At 31.0% G+C, this 26,439-nt stretch overlaps 1 protein-coding gene across 2 annotated transcripts in view; it reads left to right on the forward strand.

Moving 5' to 3' along the window:
• LOC132751158 (uncharacterized) overlaps window positions 1-26,081 on the forward strand; it is a 41,771-nt gene extending 15,690 nt beyond the window's left edge. Inside the window, exons 2-12 of one of the 2 annotated variants that reach the window (XM_060741293.1) lie at window positions 4,465-4,583; window positions 5,759-6,001; window positions 9,357-9,571; window positions 10,419-10,847; window positions 13,492-13,692; window positions 16,348-16,449; window positions 18,074-18,217; window positions 18,627-18,788; window positions 19,204-19,341; window positions 20,866-20,897; window positions 22,917-26,081. In XM_060741293.1, coding sequence (XP_060597276.1) covers window positions 4,465-4,583; window positions 5,759-6,001; window positions 9,357-9,571; window positions 10,419-10,847; window positions 13,492-13,692; window positions 16,348-16,449; window positions 18,074-18,217; window positions 18,627-18,788; window positions 19,204-19,341; window positions 20,866-20,886 — 1,774 coding nt within the window. In that variant the 3' untranslated portion in view covers window positions 20,887-20,897; window positions 22,917-26,081. The remainder of the gene's footprint in view (window positions 1-4,464; window positions 4,584-5,758; window positions 6,002-9,356; window positions 9,572-10,418; window positions 10,848-13,491; window positions 13,693-16,347; window positions 16,450-18,073; window positions 18,218-18,626; window positions 18,789-19,203; window positions 19,342-20,865; window positions 20,898-22,916) is intronic. The other variant, XM_060741292.1, reaches the window with a different exon arrangement.
• Window positions 26,082-26,439: the final 358 nt, after the last annotated feature.

Here is a 26,439-nt window from a genome sequence, read left to right on the forward strand (position 1 = left end):
AAAGATAATTTAAATTTGAAGTAAGACGAATAATGGAATATAGGTCATTTAATAGGACAACCTTGATACCAGATCTCGCCTTACCTCTATCATTATTAAAAAAAGGTTCACACTCCTAAATCGAATTCATCTTCAACAAAGCCACGATGAACAACTACGTACTGTATGTTTTCTTCGTTTCTTTTCATTTATTGTAACTTGACACGAAGCCGTGCCTGATACTACCATTTCAAAAATGTTAATAGTATACGGCAAAACGTGTAAAAATGCGGCAATTTATTCGTGCCATTGGACCAATTTTGTTCAAGTTTGGAAAGAAAGAGAAAGAAAAAAAAAGTACGATTAATTAAGAGATGACAAATTAGTATGGTTAACACTATACTGCGCCGCGTGGTCTGCTTGTGGTTAAATAAAAAAAGACAAATGCGGCTTTTAAATAGATACATGTATATGTACACGCATGGGTTTTCTTAGTGCGTCGCATGATAACAACACAGACAATAACCAGATGCCGAGAAAAGCAATAGTATATTCATGTTTATTCTATAATGAAAATATAAAACAGGTTCAAAGTGCATCGATCTTACAAAGAGCACAGTTCTTATATATTGACTTTCGTTTGAATCAAATAGAAACTTTTTAAATATAGCAACAACAATAACAACATCATCACTACCACCACCACCATCAACAACAACAATAATAACAACAACAACAAAAACAACAACAGCAACAGTGCATGAAATTAACTTATAAAATAGATTGCGTTACCCGTCCTCATCTTTTCATTGAATACACAATTAAACAACATGTCAAAGATTTATAAAATAGTACGACCGTTATAAAGATGTTTTTGTACATTTCAAGCGTAGGCGTTTTTGGCGTCTAGAAAAAATCTTCATAAAACGTGAATTAAATTTGATTGCAATTGCAGATTTTTTTTTGAACTAGGCAAATTTAAAATTAAAGTTTTCGAGTTTGTTTACCGTGAAAATTGAATGTTTAAATTTCCAAGAAGCTGATATTTTCTTAATAAATGGACAGAAAAATACCATATATACATGTATCTACGATAACCAGTGTGTGTTATTAAACCTGTATTAATAGACCAGTTTTAAGGAATTAGCATTTTTTTTCTTTTTCGATAGGTGGCCTTTTACGAAAGTTTTTTTTCCGTATTTTTTCAGACAGAGAAGTGATATGGTTATTTTAAAGCATACAAGGTTTAAATGTTTTTTGTTTATCATCATCATCATCATCATCATCATTATCATCATCATCATCATCATCATCATCATCATCATCATCATCATCATCATCATCATCATTATCATCATCATCATCATCATCATCATCATCATCATCATTATCATCATTATTATTATTATTATTATTGAGGCCCGCATGGAAGATCGGGAAACCGAATGTGTTAGCCTCATTAAATAAAGTCGTTACTTACTTACTTACTTACTTACTTACTTATTATAGACGGCCTTTAAAAACAGGTTTAACTGTATAATGATTAAAATAGTGTTATTTAATTCAGTGAAACATTATACATGTGTTGACATATAATACGAAAATATAAAATTATTTACTTCGACAATACTTGATACATTTAATCATTCAATCTTAACCTTTTCTGTTTCTTATAATATTTAGAAAAAGAATGTTTTTCCCCTGACTAGAATATAATTAATTGCTGCTTTACAATTGTTTCATTAGGCTATATTTTGACCAGTTCTTAAACATTTTTATAATGTCCCATTCTATATAATGTCCCGTTCATGGCGGCTTGCCGATTGCCACTATACGATCGAACCCCACAAAGGACCTTGGATTTTTTCATGCGAAAAGCTATCCAGCTAGCATACGGAAAGTAGGTGGCTTTACTCGGGTACCCCCTCGGGCCTGAAACAAAGCATGGACTGCGCACCAGTAAATCTGTAATTTTACAAAACTGTAATTGAGTTAAAACTCTACAGAAACTACCTATATAAGTTTCCTCATTGTCGGCAGACCTTTTATTCAAATTAGAGGTCATTGGAGGTCATTGCGTGTTTAAATTTGCCCTTGAAAATTGGTATAATAAATTCATATAATTGCAAGTTTTACCTGTCAACACATAAAAACGAAACAACCGATTGAATAATAAAACACTTAGGTAGTATAAAAGGGGTAGCTCTTTAGCACGTCATATATTTATACATTTTTTTTCAACAATTAAATAGAATGTACCAAAAATACCCCCAAAAGAAACCTAGTAAACATATACAATGTTCTATTTACACTATATATTCACCCCTTCAGCAAAAATTTCAAAATGTTTAAAGTTGATTTTTGTGGTCTTGTCTATACAATAACTCTCTTAAAACTCTTATTTGCATTTCATGTCTCCGTGGGATAATTTTTACCCTTTTTACATATTAACAAACCATATTATTACTAACTGATCTAAGGCGATTGGCAAACACTAGCTGTAACACCGTATTTATGTTCATTTCAGGTTTACTTTTATCTTTATGTAAAGGTAGGACGCGATGTGTCATATTCTAGAACATTGTGCACAACGCGTGCATTATATTTAGAGATTTTGCTTTTCTGTTACTATAGACATTTCGGTGTTTTATGGCCATCGATAATCTTTAATACAAAACAAACTGATTATTCTGTGGACAAATTTAGACCTATAATCTGACAAGCAAAGAAAAATAGTAAAAATAGAAAAAAGAAAACATGTAAAACCACTGTTTTGGATATACACGATTAAGAATACAAAATAAATCTCCCATCAATGTTACCTAATATTTCTTTCAAATTAAAAAAGGAACGATAGTTTATAACGATTTAAACCGGGATGAAGACATACCTCAAACGGTCCTTTTATGTTAGGACAATGGCAAAAGTATGGTGATTATGCGGGAAAGTAACACTTCTTTCGACCGGCTTTTAAAAGTACATTTTTAACATAAAAACACACACACCACAAAGCACTAAATAAAGATATAAACCCGAAGAATGCAAAATTAAACAGTTACTAACACTTCCGTTAATTCATGTATTATATTTTAATGTTAAGCTGAGATCTGGCCTGGTAATTTAGGTATCTGTACTTTAAACAATAGGTTATGGGTTCGAGCCCTAATAGGGCCACGCCCATATTTCCCCATATCCCCAAGTGCTTGGCATTTAATAGAAGCTGAAGTTGTTGAAGTAAGATTCAAGCTTTCAGATAAAAACTGAGCTGTATTAGATAATATTTAGATTAAAACGTTGAAAATAGAAGTACGAAGTGCGGGTCGCATTTTGATAAAAATGAAAAACACACGCAGTTTCAAAGTAGTTGTTCTCGTGGATTTGTGTACATAAACTGTTTGTTAAAATGTTGTTAAAATGTTTAACAAATAGTCTATCTCCGAAGTTTGACGGAAACGGCCGAAAAACTACGATTTAGCAAATAGACTTAAAGCTGCTTGCTTCTAGATTCACGGACAAATTCAAACAGAATATCTTTCAAAATTAACTCTTACCACTCTTTTTTAAATGAACTTGTCTATCTTTCTTTCGGGCAAAATCATTTATAAGTTTAGGGACAATTTTCAAATTCACTTCTCCACTTCCAAATCAGATAATTATATAAAAAACATGCTGTAGATTTTCATAATATTAGCATGAATCTTGAGATTCGGCTTTAAGTTGACATAAAGTCCTGTTCTCTTATTTTCGATTCTTTATTGCTTGAGTGCCTTTGTTTGCACATATTGCGCCGTTTCTTTTCATACGGTTGTTTTCTGTAAATGAGTGAATGTATTCCTTTACCATTTCAGTGTTCATACTTTCAATGTATAACACATTTCGTCAGTATGGATTCTGTATAAAAAAAATCGGCAAACTTCGTTAAACTCCGTATCTGATATTTATCAAGAACCATTCAGCTTACATGATTTCCTATTTTACGAGTCTGGGTCAAATTGACGCATATTCAACTATTACAGGGAACGGAATGTACCGAAATATTTCGAATTTTTACAAACTTTTATATTGGATTTATTACCTTTAAAGGGTCTTGAAATTTCCATGAGTCCTTTTTCTTACCTTGTTTCTGCCGTACATTATAAGTCAGTGTTTCCAAAAAAAAATATGTTTATGTCTTAGATATGTCATGGACGTAGTTTGCAACTCATGTGCTTCTTTATGCTGAAATTATTAACAAAGGAAAAAAAACAATTGATTCCTACTTCTTTTAGTTAAGAAGAGTTGCCTCAATGTAAGTAAGGATCTAAATTTGGTCCATATATTAACACTGTCGACAACAACACAACAAAAAAGTAGGGTTTTCTACGATGACTGTACTGTCAGTGAAGAGGTTACATAAATCTGTTGTTGTTGTTGTTAGTTTAACTCTGTATAACTTGTTGCTTCTTTTGGCGTCAGTATTTGAAAGTGTTAATATTTTATTTACAGATGCGGCGCCGACACCTCTATAAAGAACAATAATGATCTTGATGCGGAAACTCTGTTGGAGAAAGAGAGACCGGATGGCTGGGAGGAGAACCTGCATTGGTACCGGAAACTCAAACCTGGTATGTGTTTAACGTTCATAGAATAATTTTTTGGTGAAATTCTTTTAATTTCTTTATTCAGCTTACATAATTAAAAAATAAGATGTTATTTAAGACGTCCACTCATAGACATTTTAAATGTATGCGATTTAAGATTCCTTAGTTGAAATTTCATTTTATTTAATTATTTTGGGATCGAACCGCTAGTATCACCAGCAATCACTAAAACATTTGTTGGAGGCCTGACGTGTATAACTTACGATATTGTATCAACAACTGCTATAATCAATCTGTTCCATTATATCTTTGAGTCATAACTACAAGATACTTTAGGGGAAAGATTTCGCGCGGCCGCCACCCGACAAACCCGAAGGTTGTTTTTATGTAAAGATTCTAGTGGAGAAACTTCATGTGGCCGCCACCCGTATATTTACGGTCGATGTTATAAAAAGTTCAATTTAAACCAATGAAAGACACAATATACAAGAAATCGGGTCCGACTATATTATAGCTTAGGCGGCTAGCAATCTTAAACGATCTAAAAATCATAGTGAAAATGAAAAGATAATTAAACAAGAATATTACTTTTTTGCGTCTTCTGTCGACGCAAAGTCTTACGGCTTAAATACTCTATGCACTTTAATGACATGTAATGTAATAGCGATTAAACCTTATTTGAAGGGTACGGATCGCAAAAGAAAGGAAACGCATTATCAAGGCTTTAATTGCCTGATATGTCCGAAGATTATTAAACATTACTAAATATAGAATCATGAAAGAAACCCTGTAATTTAATGTTTAGCATAATCATGCGTAGTGAACTCTGGACTATCCTTATTCTTTAGTAAGTTAAGAGGAATATTTAAGATACATCGTTTTAACAAAGTCCAGTGACCGTAAAAATTAGTCCTTTTACAATCTTGTATGTTGTGATTGCATGGAAGCTAGTTTGTGCCACGTACAAATTTTCGTTTGGCAGGACGAAAATGTTATGGTATGTTATGTTATGTTGTGTTATGTTATGTTATGTTATGTTATGTTATGTTATGTTATGTTATGTTATGTTATGTTATGTTATGTTATGTTAATGTTAATGTTATAATGTCAAATGATGATGTTGATGATGATGAAAATCCGTCACCATTTTGTTGTAAAAGGTTACTGTTCAATTTTTCACACGTACGCTTATATTGCAGGGTTATGGTGCGCATTGAATTGCGAAAATCCAGACCGGAAGTTGGTTGAGACGCTGCTTAAGAATTGGTGTCGTGTGACGACGGTGAAACAAGGGAAGGTGACCAGTATGAAGTTCCTGGTAGAAAACGACATACATAAAGTAGATCTACTTCAGATGCTGGAGAAGTACGAAAACACAAACGAGCTTGCCCTAGCCACTACTGCTGGCATGGGCTTTATTGTCAGAATGTGGGTCAAACAAGGTACGTAACCGTTACTGCTTTACCGTCTATTTATAGAATATCCGAATCAATAACTGTATTCACATTCTATTTTTAGAACCTGGAGTTCAAAAATTTAAAAACGTATACAATTGGAACAACTAGGGCTACTTCAAAAAGTCTTTCTTATGGTGCTGTCGGAGAAAGCCGAGTTGTTACGATTGAAGTTTATACTTTGGATTTCAACTGGATCCCAGTGCCATGGCCTCCACTGTTTCCCTAGATTTAGGGTGCTAGATAAGACATTATGAGCGCACATTAAAATCTTAAACTTAAGAAAGTAACCGTTGTAACTTATCAAGCGTAAAAAAGTACTAGTGATATTGTAAGTTAAGATTTCTTCAGCGTATCAAATGTAGATCAAACTTTCGTATAATGCACAAAATGAAATTTATCACTTGATGATATCAATACTTTACGACCCATTCAATCTAGATTACATGATTTTTACCAGATTTTTTTGCAGTAATATAATGAACGGACCGTAATTATCCTCGCATGGTGAAAACTTACCCGTTTTTTTATACAGCACTAAAATGTTGTTTAGTGCTGAAAAATCAAGATAATTTATGATTTACAACCTTATATTTTGTTGTTGTTTTTTCTTACACTTGTATCGCATTCTCTTCTAATTATGTAACTTAACTCCTCGAAAGCACTAAAAACCACAGGTTTAAATTTCACTTGTTTAAACAAACACACATAATTTATGCTGTATTAAAATAGTAAAGGCCCATTATGCCTTAGAGATGCTTTTGTTTTTTGTTTCTCAATAGTTTTTTTTATTTATTTTGGTGTCCAGTTGTAGATTCTAAAAAGTTTTTGCTTGCAAAATTTTAAGTATTTTGGCAAAACTGATATACATTTAGTACTTTGTAGGGAAGTCAAAATACTACTTTGTTTACTTTTATCATTATTATTATTATTATTATTATTATTATTATCAATTATTATTATTATTATTAATTATTAATTATTATTATTATTATTATTATTATTATTATTATTATTATTATTATTATTATTATCATTTGACAAATGATATTAGTCAACACTTCGTTGCATGTTACATGCTCAAAAACCATAATTTAAACCTTATATAAACGTATTTGATTTTTATCACGTGCCTTTATTGAGCCCAAATATATGTTTACGCTGATATGGAAAAAAATTGCTTTATCCTCAGTATTGTTAATTATTTTATCTATTTTAGATTTTGATGTTTAGTTTTTAACGATGCAAGTAATTAAATAGAGCTGTAAAAAAAAAGAAATGGAACATGTCATACATATTTAAGAACCCAAATATATGTTTACGCTGATATGGAAAAAATTGCTTTATCTTCAGTATTGTTAATTATTTTATCTATATTAGATTTTGATGTTTAGTTTTTAACGATGCAAGTAATTAAATAGATATGTAAAAAAAAAAGAAATGGAACATGTGCACATTGTGACGAAATGATAAAACAATGTGAACTAGTAACATTTGATAGGTTTTGGCAGTTCAAGTAACATGTGCTTTATATCTTTGTTACGGGGGTTTCTTATTATAAATCATAGCGTAATTATATATGTTTTACTTAAAAATGAACAAGAAACACATTACTAACGGCTTATGAAGAGTTGTCCTTTGTTGATTGAAGCATAACAAAATGCACAAACAAAAATATTCGCCTTTGAAAACATTTTTTAATTACCAATTCGTCTCCAGACACTATGGCTTTTGTCTTTGTGCGTACACGCAGTATAAATTTGCGTTTGAAATTCGCTTTAGACCTGACCATAAATCATGGTTTGTGTTTTAAACTCTTGTTATTCAATCGAAATGCATATCTGAAATTGAGTTTATCATTAAAGGCATGGCACGTTCGACTCCATCAAATTTCGTCGCTCTCTTTTTGAGTTGGCTAGATTTTAAATATTAGAATCTACTTATTATTCTTAGTTATAGTAATGTTTGCCGGAAATACGGAATAAGACGAAGTTTGCCGAATTTTACGAGAATATGAACAATAAAATATCTAAGCGCGTTTTCTCACCTCATGAAACTTTGTTTTTTTATGTGTATTTGCATATATAATAAACAAAACTATTTGCATCGGTCAAAATCTAGTATATAATATCCTGAAAATGATTTTTAAAAAGTGATAACGGCATTAAATCCGGGCAATTGGTTATTGCTACATTTGAAAGAAGGTATTCGTACACTAATACGGCCTGTCAACTTTTATGACACGATTTTGACGTTCTAAAGTTCGGCAAGTGTACTAGCAAAAGAAATTTTAGATGGAATTTGATACAGATTGCATTACATCTGTTAAAGTCCCTCATACATATTTAAGAACTGTGAAACATCAAGGGGTCAAGGGGTCAGCGCAGAACACATATATCACCATTTCTTATCAGGCATGTGAAAAACTTTGTTGGTGATATTTTTGTTTTCATTTAATGTTTGTGTTTTGGGGGATTTTTTTTTAGTTTTTTGGGGTTTTTTTTGTATGTGTTGTGTTTGTTTTGATTTATGTGTATTCTTAATGGGTACATGAGGTGGGTTAAGCAATTTTTCATAATAATATAATTGTTAAAAATTGCGATGAAAGTAAGTTTTTATGGACTTTTATCTACAATGATGTTTTTGAAAAAAAAATTCTATATATTTATTTCCAAAAGTGTAATAAGCAACAACTATTCGTATTCAAAGTTTTTTAAAAGCAATGTTGTATATTGCAAGATTTTATTTTTACAGAATTATGAGATTTATAAGATTTTACCGGTTCAATAGGCAATATTTTATTTCTTATTATAATACAGCTATTATTAGATTATTAGCAATATTTTATTTAAAAAGTATATAAGCAATATCTTATTTTACAGGAATTATAAGCAATATCTGATTTTTCGGGAATTATAAGCAATATTTTATATAACTTGTATTATAAGCAATATCTTATTGTACAGAATTTATGAGCAATATGTGATGTTACAGGAATTATAAGCAATTTCTTATTTTTATAGAAATTATAAGCAATTTCTTATTTTATAGGAAGTATAGGCAATATCTGATTTTTCGGGAATTATAAGCAATATCTTATCTAACATGTAATATGAGCAATATCTTATTTTATCGGAATTATGAGCAGTCTGTGATTTTACAGGAATTATAGGTAATATCTGATTTTACAGAAATTATAGGCAATACTGCAGTATCTGATTTTACAGGAATTATACGCAACCATATCTGATTTTAATGGAATTTTAAGCAATATCTTACTAAATAGTGATTATAAGTAATATCTTATTTTTGTAGGAATTATAAGCAATATCTTATTTTACAGGTATTATAAGCAATATGGACGTGAACGTGAAGGATAATTGTTATCAGTACCACTGGTCGGACACACCCGTGTCTCCACGCCCAATAATTGCAGCGTCCTGGGAATCGAACAATTACGAGGCTGTTGACGTCATCATGGAGTTGAATCCAGACACGAGAGTGCTATGGACCCCAGATCATGAATATAAAAATCCACCCAAACCAGTGTTCTTTCAAGTAAGTTACGCTTGAGAAAGTATGATATGTTTAGAATTTTCTTCATTTTCATTGTCGGGTGGTTTTTATACTCTCACAACTATACTCTCACAACAGTGGCCTTGAAGTAGGGCAACTGTGAGATATTCTTTTTCGTAGAAATTGTAGTTTAAATTCAATAAAGTTGATTTTATTTTTTCTTAGTCAGTAATTTATTTCATTGCATTATCTTCCACGTTGTATTGATTTAATTCAAAGACGAAATTAGTTTATTAAATCGCCGCCATATTTGAGATTCTATAAATAGAATTGGTTAGGTTCAATCATCAAGCGGAGTTGTCGTTCGTCCCTCATATTACACCTCTGGGCAAGAATTTCGTAAAACTGAAGAAAGAAAACACTATTAAGCGTTCAATGAAATGGGTTTCAAAGAATAAAACCATAAATACAAAACACACATAGTTTCTACTTTGAGTTAACGACGGGGTAAATGTCTTTATTAACATTGGAACTTTTTCATGCCCAATTACGCACATAGGATTATTACGCAAATGTATACAAAATAGAGTATATTGCTTGTTACTTAAACATTTCTATTTTAACCTACGTCTTTTAAGTTAAGTAAACCTTTTTCTGGCTGCACAGCTAGTCAAATCATTAAACTCTAGCCTGTGAATGTCGCCATTTTGAGTATTTTGATGTTACTAAAATCACGCGAGTTGGGCGAACAACAATGCGTCATGTTGTTAAACAATGATATTTGTACTTGTATTCGAAACGAATGCAAGAGATTTTGGCATATTTTTGCAGAACATCCTATCTTGTTCACAACAAATGATAGCAGTTATTTTTATCTACATTTTTCCAGATTCTTTGCGGACTCGGTGCACCGTATGATGAAAAAATCACAATGCGCGTGCTAAAAGGAAGTGATCTCACAGCACGTGATAACACTGGACAGACGATATTACACGTGGCTGTTTCCACCAATCAGTCGGATACTATATTTAGACATATATTACAGTGTGGTGTTGATTTGGCTTCACGTGACTGCCATGGAAGAACTGCGCGTGATTTAGCCGAAAAATTAAATCGTCCAAAATATGTTAGACTTATTGATGACTTTGTCATCAAACTAGTGAAAGACAAGAAATTTGAACAAGTAGAAAAACTGATTTTAACAAACTATGATCACATATTGGATATAAGTGAGGGTAATAAATCTATGACGGAAATTGCCAAAAAGTCGAGCACGAGGAATATTTCTGAAATTGTGAAGCTAACAGCCCCGATACAGGTAGGTGCTCTTTCGTCATTAATATTAATATGACGTCATTTTAAGAAATATGTGTTTTTATAATATATAAAAAAAGGACTATTTCTAAGTCTAAATATAGAATTTAGTCCTTACACTTGCAAATACCGCAGATAGGCAATTTTGACTCTCATAAAAAGAAAACGTCTTAAAAGAGACCATGGCTAGACATTAAACCAAAAATTAGATATTGGTTAAACATCTGCAAACCCCTCCCCACCCCAATAAAAAAGAACTAACAAAAAAAAGAAGATAAAAATAGATCTATGTTAGACCTCCTCTGAAACCTTAGTTATACTAAAACCCAAAATGAGACCTAGGTGAGATTTTTGCCTCAAAATGAATCTCTACTCAGAAGTAAGATTTTAATCATTTTAATTAGACGTTAACCTCAAAATGAGATCTTCATTTGACCTCTGTTCTAATATGAGAATTTGGTTAGAAACTTGTACTAGAATAAGAACGTCTACCCCCCAAAATGAGATTATTGCAAGACCTCTTGGCTAAATGAGATTTTTCGTATGACGTTTACCCCAAAAATAAGGTTGTTCGTATGACGTTTACCCCAAAATAAGGTTTTTCGTTATCGTATGACGTTTATCCCGATATGAGATTGTTCGCATGATGTTTACCCTAAATGAGATAATCATTGAATGAGATTTTTGGATCAACTTTCACTCCAAAATGAGATCTATTTTTTCCAACATCCATTTCCCCTGCCCCCATACCTAACACAGGCCCACCTGCACCCCGCCTCCACATTTCCATTCAGCAAAACAGACCATTGATGATTATTTATTATCATAATCCTATCAAATGCAAGCCATAACTAATCTACTGTAAATTTAAATGCTGCATAACCTTATTGGTATGCCTTGCCTTTGCCTGTGTATATCAACACCATCTGCATCAACTGTTACAAAATGTTAATAATTTGTTTTTTAATTGAAATGGGTTGAAAATTACAAAAAAAAAAACTATTTTTCATCTTGTTTGATCGTAAGTTTAAAATTGTAAACTTTCCCATGAATTATATCACAGAAAAAAATGTATAAATATACAGCTTATTTGAGACTGTCTGTCATTTGGCTTTCTTTTAAATCAAGATATATATATCTACCTACCACGAATATATTTTATGTTACATAACTAAATGGTATTTAGTAAATCACACGACGTGTTGATTAAATGATAACCGTAACGTAAGTTAGTAAGACACCTTACGGAGCCGATTCAAGTTTGTCTGTTACTTTAATTAAATGGGTCTTTTTAACTAATGCATAACATAAAAAGGCAAGTGAAATAGACATGATGAAAGTGAAAATGTTACACTATTTTGATTAAATGATTACAATGTTATGAATAAATGGGACTTTATTTCAAATATTTTAAATAAGTTCAAACTTTCTGTTGCACAACGGAAATGCAAATTTCCAAACGAATTTCTAAAACTGAATTGACATAACGAAATGATGATTTTAAATTAAATATGAATATTTGAATGAAGTTCTTAAAAAGATATAGCAGGTATGATTTTCTTAAAGATCCTGTTACTCAAATGTTTTATGGTTTAATGTCATAAATATGATGCTCAAATTAAGATTAATCAATATCGTAAGTTCCAATAAGCATTATTTATAAAGATATTACTGAATTTAACATTTTATGAAAATAAAGGGAGGTAATTAGAAATTTATTTTCAATAAAGCCTAAGCTTATTTTTCAATAAGTAATGAATGCATGTATTTCAATGATTAGTGATAATGCGAAATTTTATTCGCAAGACATATTTAAGATATTCTTGAATGTTTGGAAATTGTTTTAGATGAATAATTATATTCATATATAAATTCATACATAAAAGTGTTGTTACATCTTAATTAAAACATACAGGACCTTTTAGTCATTTTTGAAAATTTCTTTGTATGGCAATGGCGACAATAGTTTCTTTTATTGAAACATATAATAATTTATTCTCTTATAGCTTGTAAAAGCAATGAAATTAATTTCTTAAATCTACAACAAAATACGTACAATAGTTTAAATCAAGTGTTTGCAAGAAATTACATATATAAATAAACCATTTCATTTCTGCACGTATTAAATGCATAAATTTACCTTTTTATTTCTCGACAGCTTTTAATTTTTAGACTACATGTACTTTTATAGTTTCCAAAAAAATTACATTGGCAAATTGCATGAACCATATTTTACTACTTCTGCTTTTAAATTGCAATTAGAACTGTTATAGCGATTAAGCATTCTGGAAGGAAGTCAAAATACTACTTTGTTTACGTTTTGTTACCTTTATGACAAATTATTTCACATTTAGTGCTTCTAAAACCATTATTTTGAATGTTATGAAATTCATGTTCGCACTTTCTAAAAAGTAATAATTTGTTTGTTTCTAAGGCATAATGTGCCTTTAATGCTGCTAACCGTTTATTACATTTTTCACAAGGTACAGTCCGACAAAATTTGTGTATGTCTCCATGATGTGAGCTCTGAATTTTTCTGACAATCACTTATATTGCATGTACAACATTTAGGTCTATGAAATCATTTTATTATTAGGCAGGTATGTTGAATAAAATGTAGTATGTATCGTAAAATTTACCAATTACAGGCATATGTGCGGCGTGTTTTCCAGTCAGTAGATGACGGACAGACGGAAGATCTGAAGAAGCTGTTAAGCTGCAAGCGGTATGGCGAGGTTCGAGACAGGTGCGGCCGGACCGTCCTGCACAGAGCCATACTTAAACGGCGCGAAGAGATCACCTTGTACCTCTTGGAGGAATTCCCGAGCCTCATTAACTCCAGGGATAGTGTAAGCAGTTTTATTGTTTTGGATGATGTTGTTGTTGTTTGTTGGTTTTTCTGTGTAATGCGAGTGGGTTTGTGTTGATTCGGATTAGTTTTCAGTAAATATACTGGGTAGCGCTTAGTGCATCGGAAGTATTTGCAATGGATTGAGTTTAGATGTCAGCACATATTATAGTTTTCGGTAGATAGGGAGTATTTTCAGTGGATGGAGATTAGCATTCAGCACACATATCTAGTATTTTCGGTAGGTTTGGACTAGTTAAAAGGTATCGAGTGGTTTCCGGTAGTTTTCCTAGATTTTTAATTTTTGATTTGTGGGGGTCGGGGTCGGTATACTCAGAGAGTAGTAGTGTTGTTTATGTTTTTTTTTTGTTTTTTTTTTTTTTGGGGGGGGAGTGTGGGGGTTAGTATGAAGTATATGTAATTTTGGGTAAGATGGTATTCATTTGTGATATAGTGTCATACTTCGGTTCTCCAAAACTCAGAATTAAAGGAATTAAACAGTAATTTCTTTGTTCTTTGTATAAGTTTAAATACAAACACTGATCAATATCGATAAGGTACAATCTATTATGCATACAATTGCTTCCGGTAAAAATTACTTTGAGAATAACAAACTCTTAATGTAATATAAAATTGTTTACATTATTCGTACTTGCATTTACAAGACGTCTTTTATGTTGAAGGCGACTTTTATTCTCTTAACTTGGCTCCTTATATGGGAAGCTTGTAAAAATATTTGATACACATATATCTGAAAACTTTTAGATAAGTTCGTCAACAGGAATACATTAGCATTTTATGAGTGTTGATTTGACCTAAGGAATGTGACGTCACTAAAATTAACCAGTGTGAGTCACACTCTTAACTTTATAATGGTACTTCATTTCACCGAACTGACATCAACACGCAAGTTGATTAACGGAATGTTTAAGATATACTGTTACGTGATACATTTTAGCCAAAAATTAATTTGCATCTTGAAATTGTCGCTACATGAGTTATCGTCTGAAGTAATATTTATATAATGAACAGGATGTTTTACTAGTATTCACGTCATTAACGTAAATCACATTTCGACGTAAATAGTACGTTACGTTGCCGTAAGGAAATCATTATGCTAATATATGCATAGCCAAGTAAAGGGACATAAACGTTTCATCTCATCAAAAGAATTAATGAAACTTCTTAAATTAAAACTTCATTTTACGTCATAGTCCAAAAGGTAATAATGTTATAACTTCCTTGTTTTTAGAACCATTGTTTTCGTTTCCTTATTCAACTCGTAAACATTAAACATTTGTAGTTTTTACTGTGTGTAATGGCAAACTAGTATTTAATGTTATACATTAAGTGAAGTCAAAAGATAAAGTGAAAAGATAACGATATTTTACCTTTTTATACAGAGCGTATCTGATTATGATTATAACATTTATTACATGATTCCCAATATTTTCCTAAAATACAACCTTTACACTATAGTGTAATGAGAATTGAGTAAATGTGTTTTACTCCCTAGGATATTTAAAAAGTAACTTGTACCGATTTCATCACTGGATTTAGATCGAAACGTTATTTGTCAATATAGTGATGACATTTGGGGAGTGGAAGTTTGTTACATTTTACTCCCATGGTTTGACTATAGTTTGATTAGAGTAAAAGTCTGTTATATTTTACTCCCTTGAATTGCCCGTGGTGTGATGAGAGTAGAAATCTGTTAAGTTTTACTACCATGTTTTGCCTGCGGTTCAATTAGAATAGAAGTCTGTAACATATGTTTTCTTTTTACCCTTTGAATACTCATATTGATAAAAAGTAAACAAATGTCAATAATTATTGTTATTGAAATGTGAAATAACTGACATTTTACTGTAATTCTGAATGTGAATTCAGTATGGGCTAGGTAGGTTAAATTAATTCTAGCTACTTGTTCGTTATATTGGAAGCATAAATCACAACAAAATTACATGAAATTACATGTAAAGTATCTTTTATGTCATTGTAACTCAACTTATAACTAAACTGATAAACAATATAGTACAGGATCATTATTTCTTGAATTAAGCAAAGAAGGAAGTCTGTGTTTATATAGGCAGTCCGCCGTATGATTTTTTTGACAATATAAATAAGCCTTAAAATATAGAATAGACATTAAAGATTATGTATGTAAAAGTCTCTGGAAATCTTGTTCCTGGTCATTTTAACTGTGGTCACATCTGACGAGGTATCTTACAGGAGGTCGGTGGTTATCTCAGGCGCTCGCTTGTGCCGGAAATACTGAAGGAAGAGAGGCATCAAAAGCTAGAAAATAAATGATCACAAAAACCCGTCGGTGATGGCTTAATTTACCTGTATAAAACTCACCCCGTATTGAGACTTTATAAAACGTAGATATTTTGATCAATCAAAGATGATTTTTGTTATTAAATGTTATGTATTTATCAACAAGAATCAGTTAAAATCGGCCGCTAGCTAAAAACTCAGCTCAATGACCATGATTGTGTAAACTATTCGTGCGGGGAAAAAACAAGGCCCCGATTAAAAATATAACGAATATGATTGTTATCGTCATCGGCCTCTCCGTCAGACGACAGTGCATTGTGCCAAAGAAAATAACACGAATTTATTTTCAAATAAAACATAAATTCATTTATTACAGCTTGATAGGACACCCCTCCACTACGCAAACCTGTTCGCAGAGAACCCCGACACGGTCAACCGGATGACGAAACTTGGTGCTGACCCTAAACTCTTTGACGCCGTAAGTTCCAATTGTTATTATGCTATTTATATTCATTTCATTTCATTCTGCTACGAGTATTTATAAATGAGTATTAAATTGCCAAAGACCCGTTTGTTTGAATATATCTATTGTACCAAAAGTAAATGAAATAAAATATTCTTGCGTGAATTTAAAAGATTAAAACAATATGTATGTTCAAGATACAATAGTTTATAAAACAAAAAAGTTCACTCCTTATACATTTCTTGAGGACAGTTTATCGGCAGTTGCTAAGGACTGTGTTAGAAGCTAGTTAAAGAAAGTTTCACCGTTTTTCATCACGGTGTCGTTATAGTATTTTGGTGCCGTGGGATCAATTATTCCAGTAGTTTTAATGTTGAAAGCTGAATACTCCTTCAGCCGGTGCGAGGGAGGGGGTGCTGGGGTGGATAATTTGTCTCAAATGTCATTGTCTCTCATCAATTAATTCATTAAAGCTCATTTAATTTCCGTATAAAATTTGAAGCGAATTTTCTTCTGATATTATCATCAATGGTAATATCAAATTCATCGGATGATACTTATGATCGTTTGGCGATAATAATGCAACATAAATACTTTATATCTTTCGTTCGTAATGACCGGTTCTTTCCATTTTAATACTTTTATCTTTGTTAATAGCGCTACGTGACGTACTGCAGTGGTAAACGTATAAGTGTATTACGTCAGACGCTCAAATTAATAACGTTCATGTTTATATTTTTTCTTTTTCCTAACGTCTCGACATTACAGTTGTAGCTGGCGCTCTTTAATTCATGTTTTTCAATAACATGTGAATTGATTTAATGATTTTGTCTTTGCATATTGCATGAATGAATTTTTAATAACGTTGTATATGGGGAAAAAAAGCGTACAACATATAAACACGTGTTTCATATCATCTAAAATTAAGAGAGACTTTCTGTTCGAGCGTGAAGTAACCTTGTCAAAAGTTAATTCATAAATAACTTTATTTATGAGACGGCCTTTCAACATGTTCATTATAGTTAAATTTATTTATATCAATGAAGCACTCAATTGTCATAGGATTTGTTCTAATTGTGCTCATTTGCAATACATTACGTGAGTTATTTCCCCTAGTATATGTTATACCACGCCATACTGGTCAATAAATGTACTTATTGCATAATTTATCTGCTTATTTGTTTCTTTCTTTCTTTCTTTCTTTCTTTCTTTCTTTCTTTCTTTCTTTCTTTAAAAAATCTTTCTTTCTTTCTTTCTTCCTTCCTTCCTTTCTTTCCTTCTTTCTTTCTTTCTTTCTTTCTTTCTTTCTTTCTTTCCAATTTTTATATATTTATTTCCTGTATTTATTTATTCATTTATCTATTTAATTTCATAAATTAATAAATTAATTCATTCATTCGTTCGTTGGTTCGTTTATTCATTCATTTATCCATTTATTCATTCATTCATTCATTCATCCATCCAGCCAGCCAGCCATTCATTCATTCATTCATTCAAAAATTCATTTATTTATTAATTCATTCATTTATTCATTCATTCATTTATTCATTCATTCATTTATTCATTCATTCATTTATTCATCCAGCCAGCCAGCCATTCATTCATTCATTCATTTATTCATTTCATTCATTCGTTTCAGAATGGATTGACTACAAATGACTACAAGAAAGACGTTTGTGGAAATCAGAAGTTTCAACGTTTACAGAAAGAGGTGTCAGACTTTGATTTAAATGTATATTTGTCAGAAACGGATTTTGAAACCACGTTTAAACGTGCAATTTCGGTAAGATAAAATACGTAAATGGTCTTATATGTTCTTTCTCTAATAGTAATGAGTACATGTTCTGCCACTTTTATGACAAATAATACCACAGTCAGTGCTACATTGTTCTGGTTACAAGCAACTAACATGATCTTAAACCAATATTTTAACGTTATTGAACTCATGTTTTCCCTATATAAAGAACAGTTTCTATGGCATAATGGGCTTTTAGAATAAGTAGTAATTTGGAATGTAGCATTTTCTCTTTTTCATTTTTATTGACATTTCGATTTCAATAACTGATTCAAATTGATACCCCATGATGCAGAAACGAGACATTTTTATTTATTTATTTATTTAAGAAGATAAGGGCCTTAAATGAATCAGATGTCGATATTTAAACATGGTTGTTTCATTAATATCTTTATAGAGTGGAGACTTGGAAACGGTAAAGTCATTAGTGATGGGGTTGAAGAGTTTTGGGGACGTTTCACGCTATAGTAGCACCCTTTTTGATTGTCTGGACAGCAGAGCAGTAGAAATTGCAAAATTTCTCATTGTTAATGGATTCCAAACAGACGTTTATAAACAGGTTTGTGGAAATTTATGTTTTTAGGTTTGCCTTTTATCGTTAACACGTAGGCTTTATGTAGAGCTTAATGAATGTTAAAATTTAATAACAATCAACAGATATTTAAGATTAAACATAATTTATTTTAATTAGTTATGTAGAAAGCGTTCAAGTTATAGACATGCACACTACTTTAATCCTTTCCTTGAATCAACCAGTGCAATGTGTGTAAAGTTTCTTGCTCAAGGAAACAATGGTATGCCCCTTGCGGGGTTTGAACCGACGCGGTCAATGGTCCTTAAATTACTATAACGATGCGTTCACCACTCTTCCATGCCGCCACGTTCTTGTCATCTTTAGACCTAGATGAATCAAATTATCAAACAATCATATTATTTATACAATATAGTATAGAATCTATATTATCTTATTTTAGTACAACAAATGCGATCCCAACGACGCTTTGTGCGCAATGATGGAATGCGGACATTCTATGACGTCACTGAAAGAACGCGCGCAAGAGTTGAAACTTGAGGACATTTCTCGAATGATCGACGCTGCATCGAATGGAAAGGTAGGCTCAATAAAAGTCTTAAACAATTAAACAGTTTTTAAAGTCTTGAAAAATTAACCACATTTTTCTTATGAAAATTATGATATATTATTACGTGTATTTATTTGCTGCAAAGGAAAGCATATTTTTATTTTTTTTTGCCGTATTGTTTCATTTAACTTGATCTAGTACGTAATAATTATTTCAAAGCGTTATTTTTCTTATTTTCAAATATTTACTCTTACATGTCTTTATTAGAATCTATATAAAGCTTTGTTTATTTTTAGTTTAATTTCAAGCTTCTTTAGATCCAAATACTGTTGCTAGACACTCTATATCTAGATTGTAAATGATTTTATTTTTCTTTTCTTTTTTTTTTTTGTTTTTTTTTTTTTGAGAAACTATTCACACTTTTCGCACCATATATAACACAAGTCTTTTGATAATCAGATTTTTAACAATAAGACACAAATGCTAACAACAAATAAAGTATAAAGTATATATACAATAAAAATTATATAATTATGTAGAGCTATATAAATTAACAATAGTTTTTAAACGACATATAGAATTTTGAAGATGTTAAGATATATTTAGAACGTCTAGAATATTCTATTTTTAGAATATGTGTTTTTGCGCATTTTTATTTATTTATTGCAAAGCAAACATTATAAATTATTTTGAAAGGAACTATTTTAATAAAGCACTCTACATTACTTTATAAAGTATTAAAAGTATTAGATTGGCATCAGTTAATTTGAGTTATTTGTTACTGTATCATAGCAAAATTCATGCCAGTATTATTTTGTTATTTTCGTTTATTTTTATTAATTACATCAGTTTGTTTCATTTTTCAAAACTCCATTCTTAATCTAGTGTATTCATTTATTTTTGCTAGAAGAAATATATTAATCGCAACATGAAGATATCACTGCTAAAATATAAATGATTTTTTACAGTTTATATTAGAATAGAATAGCTCTGTATCTATTTATTTATCTACAAGAAATATCAAAGTAACACCGTGTATGATGTATAAAATGCATTTTAACAACAAATTCACCATCACTGCAGACACACTTCTTATACTGCGAATTCACTAAATTTCGTGGGCATGACATTTCGTGGTTTTGTCAAAATAAACAAATTTCGTGGGGTTCTTAAATTCGTGAATTGTCTATTTTTGCACAAAAAAAAATGTACAATGCAAATGATTTTATGCAACATAATCTTCCAGCAGACGAGAACAATTTCGTTTGATTTTAATTTCGTGGATTGAACTATACACAAAAACCACACGAAAACCACGAAAATTAGTGCCTCTTGAATAATAATGATTTTGCAGTACTCTATAATTATATAATGGTCTATTTAAAACAATCATAAAGTATGCCTTAAATAACTGCTTGAAATTTATTATTAAAAAGTTAGTACATATAGATATTTCTATTTTTAATTGTAAAATATATTACTACATATATATATGTAAACATGTATATGTGGATTTCATGTAAAATTTATAAAAAAAAAACTCCTTCCTTGCAGACGCAAATAACTCGCCTTTAAAACCAAAAAAGGTATATAAACGATCTAACTGTATATGTCATTCAACTTTGTGGTGTAAGGTCTATATATACATGCATGTTGCCTTATAATGTACGCCAAAAAATGTAAAATTATATATTTATATTAATAAATAATTATTCTAAAAACGGGTCGTGTGCAAAAATATTATGTGTTTTTGTTTATGTTTACACACTTTTGTATACCTTAAAAAGCGACCGTTTCGTAGACATAGCTGCTTTGATCTAATTATGTATTGTTGCTTTGGGGTTGTTATCTTTTTCGAAATGCTATTTTTAGTATTTTTTTAAACTAAAATTTTAGATTTTTTATGTTGCTTCTGTGTGTGTTTTGTTGTTTACTAACATGTTTTATATATACATTTTTCCCCAGGAAGTTTTGTTAAAAAACATTTTTCCTATTCTCAAATGAATAACCGAGGACCTTTACACGCATTATACATGTATTTGTTTTGGGGCTTTTGATATCCCTAAATGTCATAGATCGAATATAAGGGCTCAGAATTACACTCAACTCAACTACAGTCGATGTTTATAGACACATAGTACAAGCTTTTGTTCAAGATTTAAAAAAATATATACTAAAAGTGTATATTTTTATATAATTCTGAATTGTAATTTTTGAAATATAATCAGTGCGGATAAAGGGAAATATACTCTTAAGATTAAGGTCACTTCCGCTCAGACAAGAAACTTTGGGCCCGAGCTTGTGTTTGCATATCCACTTTTCCGATACACCAAATATAGTTAGTCAAGAAGATGGAGTTGAAAGTGATTAAAATAAACTTGCAATGTTCTTCAAAATGGAATTTATTTCAATAAAAAAGCATAAAAAGGCTTATCATTACATGTGTATAACCTAATTAGACCTTTAACGACGCCTAGTGTTCTTTTTTTTCTTTTTCTTTTCTTTTTTAAAAAAAATAATTACATGCACCTTATAGGCATGCAGACATTTTGTTTGAGCCATCCGTATTTCCATACCAGCATGTCATTGTGTTTTAACTCAAATAAGGTCCCTTTCATCACTGGTCTTTGATTAGTAATCCAGAGGTCGCTGCTGGTTCAATCATTAATCATTTGAGGTTATTATTAGTAGTAGTCGGTCACTTTTGGAAAAATTGTAAGTACTGGTTAGTTATCCAGGGAAAAAACCGGTTAACTGGAGCGACAGCCAATATATGACCAAATATGTGTTAAATTTGGCATCTTTTTTGAAAACAAATATATCTTCTTTATAGATATAAATTTTTACTAAAAAGTGAAAAAAATATCATTAAGATTTCACTGTTATATACATGTATATCTATTTATACACTAACTGTCTACGTCGCTTTAACACTGTGTGTGTCCAATAACACAACCTTATATGGTATTATTATTTCACCATTATTTCCATCGTATAACACTTTCGAAGCTTTAGTAACACGTGCATTGTATATGTTACATTTCGATTTTTCATACTCCTTTCACCATTTATCCATCCATTCAATGAAACCTCTCAAAGTATCGTGCTTTTCATTTATTTAAAATAACAAAAAGATCTTTAATGAAACAGTCATCGTTGCCCCATCTTATTATTAGTAATGATATTCATTTATTTTAATTTCATAAATATTTCAATTGTAAACAATAAGATATGCTATAACACTTTCAAGATTGATCACGTGATTTATACGTCATATGAATGATATTTAACTGATATTTCACTGGTTTCCTGAAACAGAGGAAAGGGAGATTATTTACGTTTCTTGTAAACAAAAAGTTTCGTAAAAAAGTTTAATCAATATTCTTTACTTTGTTACTTTCATCTTCAAATTCTTTTTGTCAGCAATGGCTTCTCTATTCTCTTTTATGTGCTGTTTCAAATGACAGTACCCGCAACTACAATCGAATCTTCACTTGATGTCATGTAAAATAATGCTGTTTATTTTTAACTAAGCTGTAGCTATGATTGAGGAATATAGATCGACATCATTTTCTTTAATGTTTTCATTATTTTTTCTTTTACAGCTTAAGCTACAGAAGGCGGAGGAAGTGACCTTACCAGGGTATGGGCTCGCCTAAGACGTATCACCAGCATTATCAACACACGATTTGTCAAAGCATAGTACTTTGTTTTTGTATTCGTCACATTGTTTTTTTTGTGTAGAAGCATAGCTGTATTAAAGTGACATTTCAGTTGTTTTCCATGACGTCATGTGACGAGAAAGTTCATGACACTTGTAAGCATGAGAGTTGTGTGACGTAAGCTATGTCGTAATTTGAATATACAGTTAATCTACAAACTTATCAAGTGAATAAACTTACGTATAAACAAGACATTACATTGGGAGATGGAAATATGCATATTGTGTAGACACGGAAATGAATGTGACGTCATTAGGTCTTGAATATCTGTCGTCTGCGTGCTTGCTGATTTACATATTACTTACTATAATTATATCTACTTACTTTTTCCCAATCGGATTCAGAACGCATTTTACGTCTTAAGCTGTTTAAAATTGTGTTCAGAAAATAAGAATTAAGGCGATAGGCTTGTTCTACTACTGAGCCTCGTTCTGATAATTAGAACAGTCTCGCTGGCTCGCTCTAATACTTAGGACAGCATCGATCAGACATTGAGAACAGCCTCGTTCTGATATTGAGACTAGCCTCGTTCTGATGTCAATGACAGCTTCGTTTTCAACAGCCTCATGTTTGTATAATATTGACTGCCCATTCTGTTGTTATTGTTGTTAAATATATCGTTATGTGTTAATCCGTTAAAAAAAGACATAATACAACTTGTTGTCGATTTTCATTTGTTTAAATACTTTTTTATGACGCTTAAATTTCTTGGACGCTTCATGTTTACCAATGCCTGAGTTATACAATAATTGTATGATTATGAGTCTATATGGACCTTGATAATGTGATATTTACCGAGGTCGAAGGTTTGGATTTTCAACAAAATCATCATACAATAGCTATTTTCTTATATGACCAAGTTAAATAAAATTCTTCATTTCGTAGATTTCGAAATTTAAAAAGTTTTTCGATTTCTTTTTTTTTTTTTTGCACTCGAGAATAATTAAAATTACGTTAAGAATGTATGATAAGTCATTGCAGGGTTTTATTGATAGTTTCTGGTTTTGATTTTTTGATCCTTTAGATTTTTCCAAACATAAAAAGTACTCCCGTGTTTAAACATTTGAGTTGCTTCTTACACAACGAACAAACCTTTCTACATCTACCTGTTTTATAAATGTTGTTCAGCAATGCTTGCGTTTCTTTATAAGCAACTTATTCAACTATGTGTTCTTTATTAGTGTTCTTGAAAATGAAATTGCGATGTTCATTTTACAAAAAAGCATGCAGCTTGAAAATAGTTTACAAGCTTAATGGACATTTTTTCGCTTTGTATTTTTTTTCAGTATTTATATTTGCCTTTAACGTTGGGATTCTATTTTCTAAACACAATCATGATGTTTGTTGGAGTAAGATTGTTTTGAAATCAAATCATGAACTTTATTATGCAGCATCATTTAAGGGTTGTTTTTTTTTAATTGATAAAGAACAGCTGAAAATAGTAAACATTTATGTGGTGTTTGGGGCCGGGCTAAAAATAACAGATCTATAGATCCAAAGATCGATATGCATAAATAGCTTTGATTTTTCTTTTAATAAAATCGTAGAAATATGGTGACACAATTGCTCTTTTAGTAAAATGGTAGAGCTTTGGTGATAAAAAGTAACCAATTCAATCATATTTTGCAAGAATCTTGAAATCGGTCTCTTTGATTGTTAATATTATTTTTTAATTTCTAAAATTTGTCATTCATATTTTTGTTAAGGGTGATTTATTGAAAGTATCTAGACGTAACTAGACGTGTATCTGACAAATGTTGTGTTCGTAATACCTAAAGTTTTATCTGATTTTTGTTACGAATGTATTTTCTTAGAGATCTATCAACTGTTCATAAAACATTTGAGATATATAATAATTTACTAAATTTCACTTACATCAAAGGATAAAAAAGAACGAAAGATAATATCCCCAGTATTTTTGTTGTTGTTTTAAGTTTTTAAAGTTACAGTGTTAATGTTAGAATTAAAAAAAAAGATGTAATTTTGTTTTAAACTTTTTTTAAGCTGTGATGAACTTAAGTGTGTAAACTGCAGAAAAGACTGGTTAGTGTCAAGCGTGGATCGAGATGGGTTAGGCGGAACCCGACTAAAAAAATAGCAATATTTTGTTCGGCAACTCTTTATTTTGTTCCATAAAAAAGACATACTAAGTCAAGACTCCAAGAAATGCCAATTAAAGATGAAAACAATGTAAAACAGTTTCTGAAATAACATATCAGTACATCATTCGCAGAGCAGCTTAATTTGTGAGACAGGTATTTTGGATTTGGGTTGTTGCCGAAAGCTGTTGCGTTTTAAAGCCTAAGTTCTGTGTTACGGTTTACCTTCTGGAATGAATACAAATGTATTTGGTACTGTTGTTGAAAAGGGGGTTATGTGCGCTTCGAACAGAGGGCCGCTCCGCTCTGCCAGATGCTGCACTTCAGATTGTTTTGTTTACTTGTGATCCCAATATTAAACAACAATTTAGTCTTAAACTTTTATGAAACCGCGTACAAGCATTTAAGAAATTTGGCATTTTCTTTTGATGTTTTATTGTGAATATTTTGTGCTTCTGCATGACTGTAGTAAAGTTGCCATTGTGAAAGAAAAGGAAAAAAAAGTAGAAAATATTGTTGTTGTTTTTGCACAAGAGTCCATTGGTGTTTCTTTTAGTGTTTTATTTCTTTAATGGTATTATTATTCTTCAACTTTTTGAGTTTCCAGATTGATTCCAAACAGTACTCTAACATTACAAAATTATTCTCTTTTTTCTCCGCACGATGTTTAAATCTTAACATGTATGAACGACTATATGCGAACAATTTATTTTGGTCGAAACAGATTTTTGATAAACATAAAGAACATTTCTATGTAGTCAATTATTATATTTTTGTATTATCTTTTTTTTTCCTGTTGGCCTCATACATTTTATAATTAGTTCAATTGATTATATTAAGATTTGAATCATTATTAAATATCTATACATACAAAAACTTTGTTTAATACTATTGTTGACAGTTTTATCAAAATGTTCTGTAGTAAAAAAAATAAAAGTGTAATACTAAATTTCTAGTTTTTCATTTATGACTTGATAAGGGAAATTGCTATATTTAGTTTATACAAATTAATTTAGTTCCATTGTGTTGGAAACTGTAAGCTTATTAAAACACTCTCAAATCCGTTCCTGGAACCAATCAGTATTGAGCAATAAATGCAAAGTTTCTTGCTCAAGGAAACAACGGCTTGCCCCCCGACTGGATTCGAACCCAGACGGCCAGCAATCCTTTGATTTCTAGTCCGACATGCTATCCACTCGGGCACGCCGCCATTTTTCAGATTATGGTATCATACAAACTTCACGGAGGTCCTTGGAAAGAAGACTTGGCGCATCTACAAATGGATAATTCAATTATTTCAGGCAAAT

The sequence above is a fragment of the Ruditapes philippinarum genome, unplaced genomic scaffold, assembly GCF_026571515.1.
Source record: "Ruditapes philippinarum isolate M1 unplaced genomic scaffold, ASM2657151v2 ctg1203_1_1_1_1, whole genome shotgun sequence".
Classification (NCBI taxonomy): Eukaryota; Metazoa; Mollusca; class Bivalvia; order Venerida; family Veneridae; genus Ruditapes; species Ruditapes philippinarum.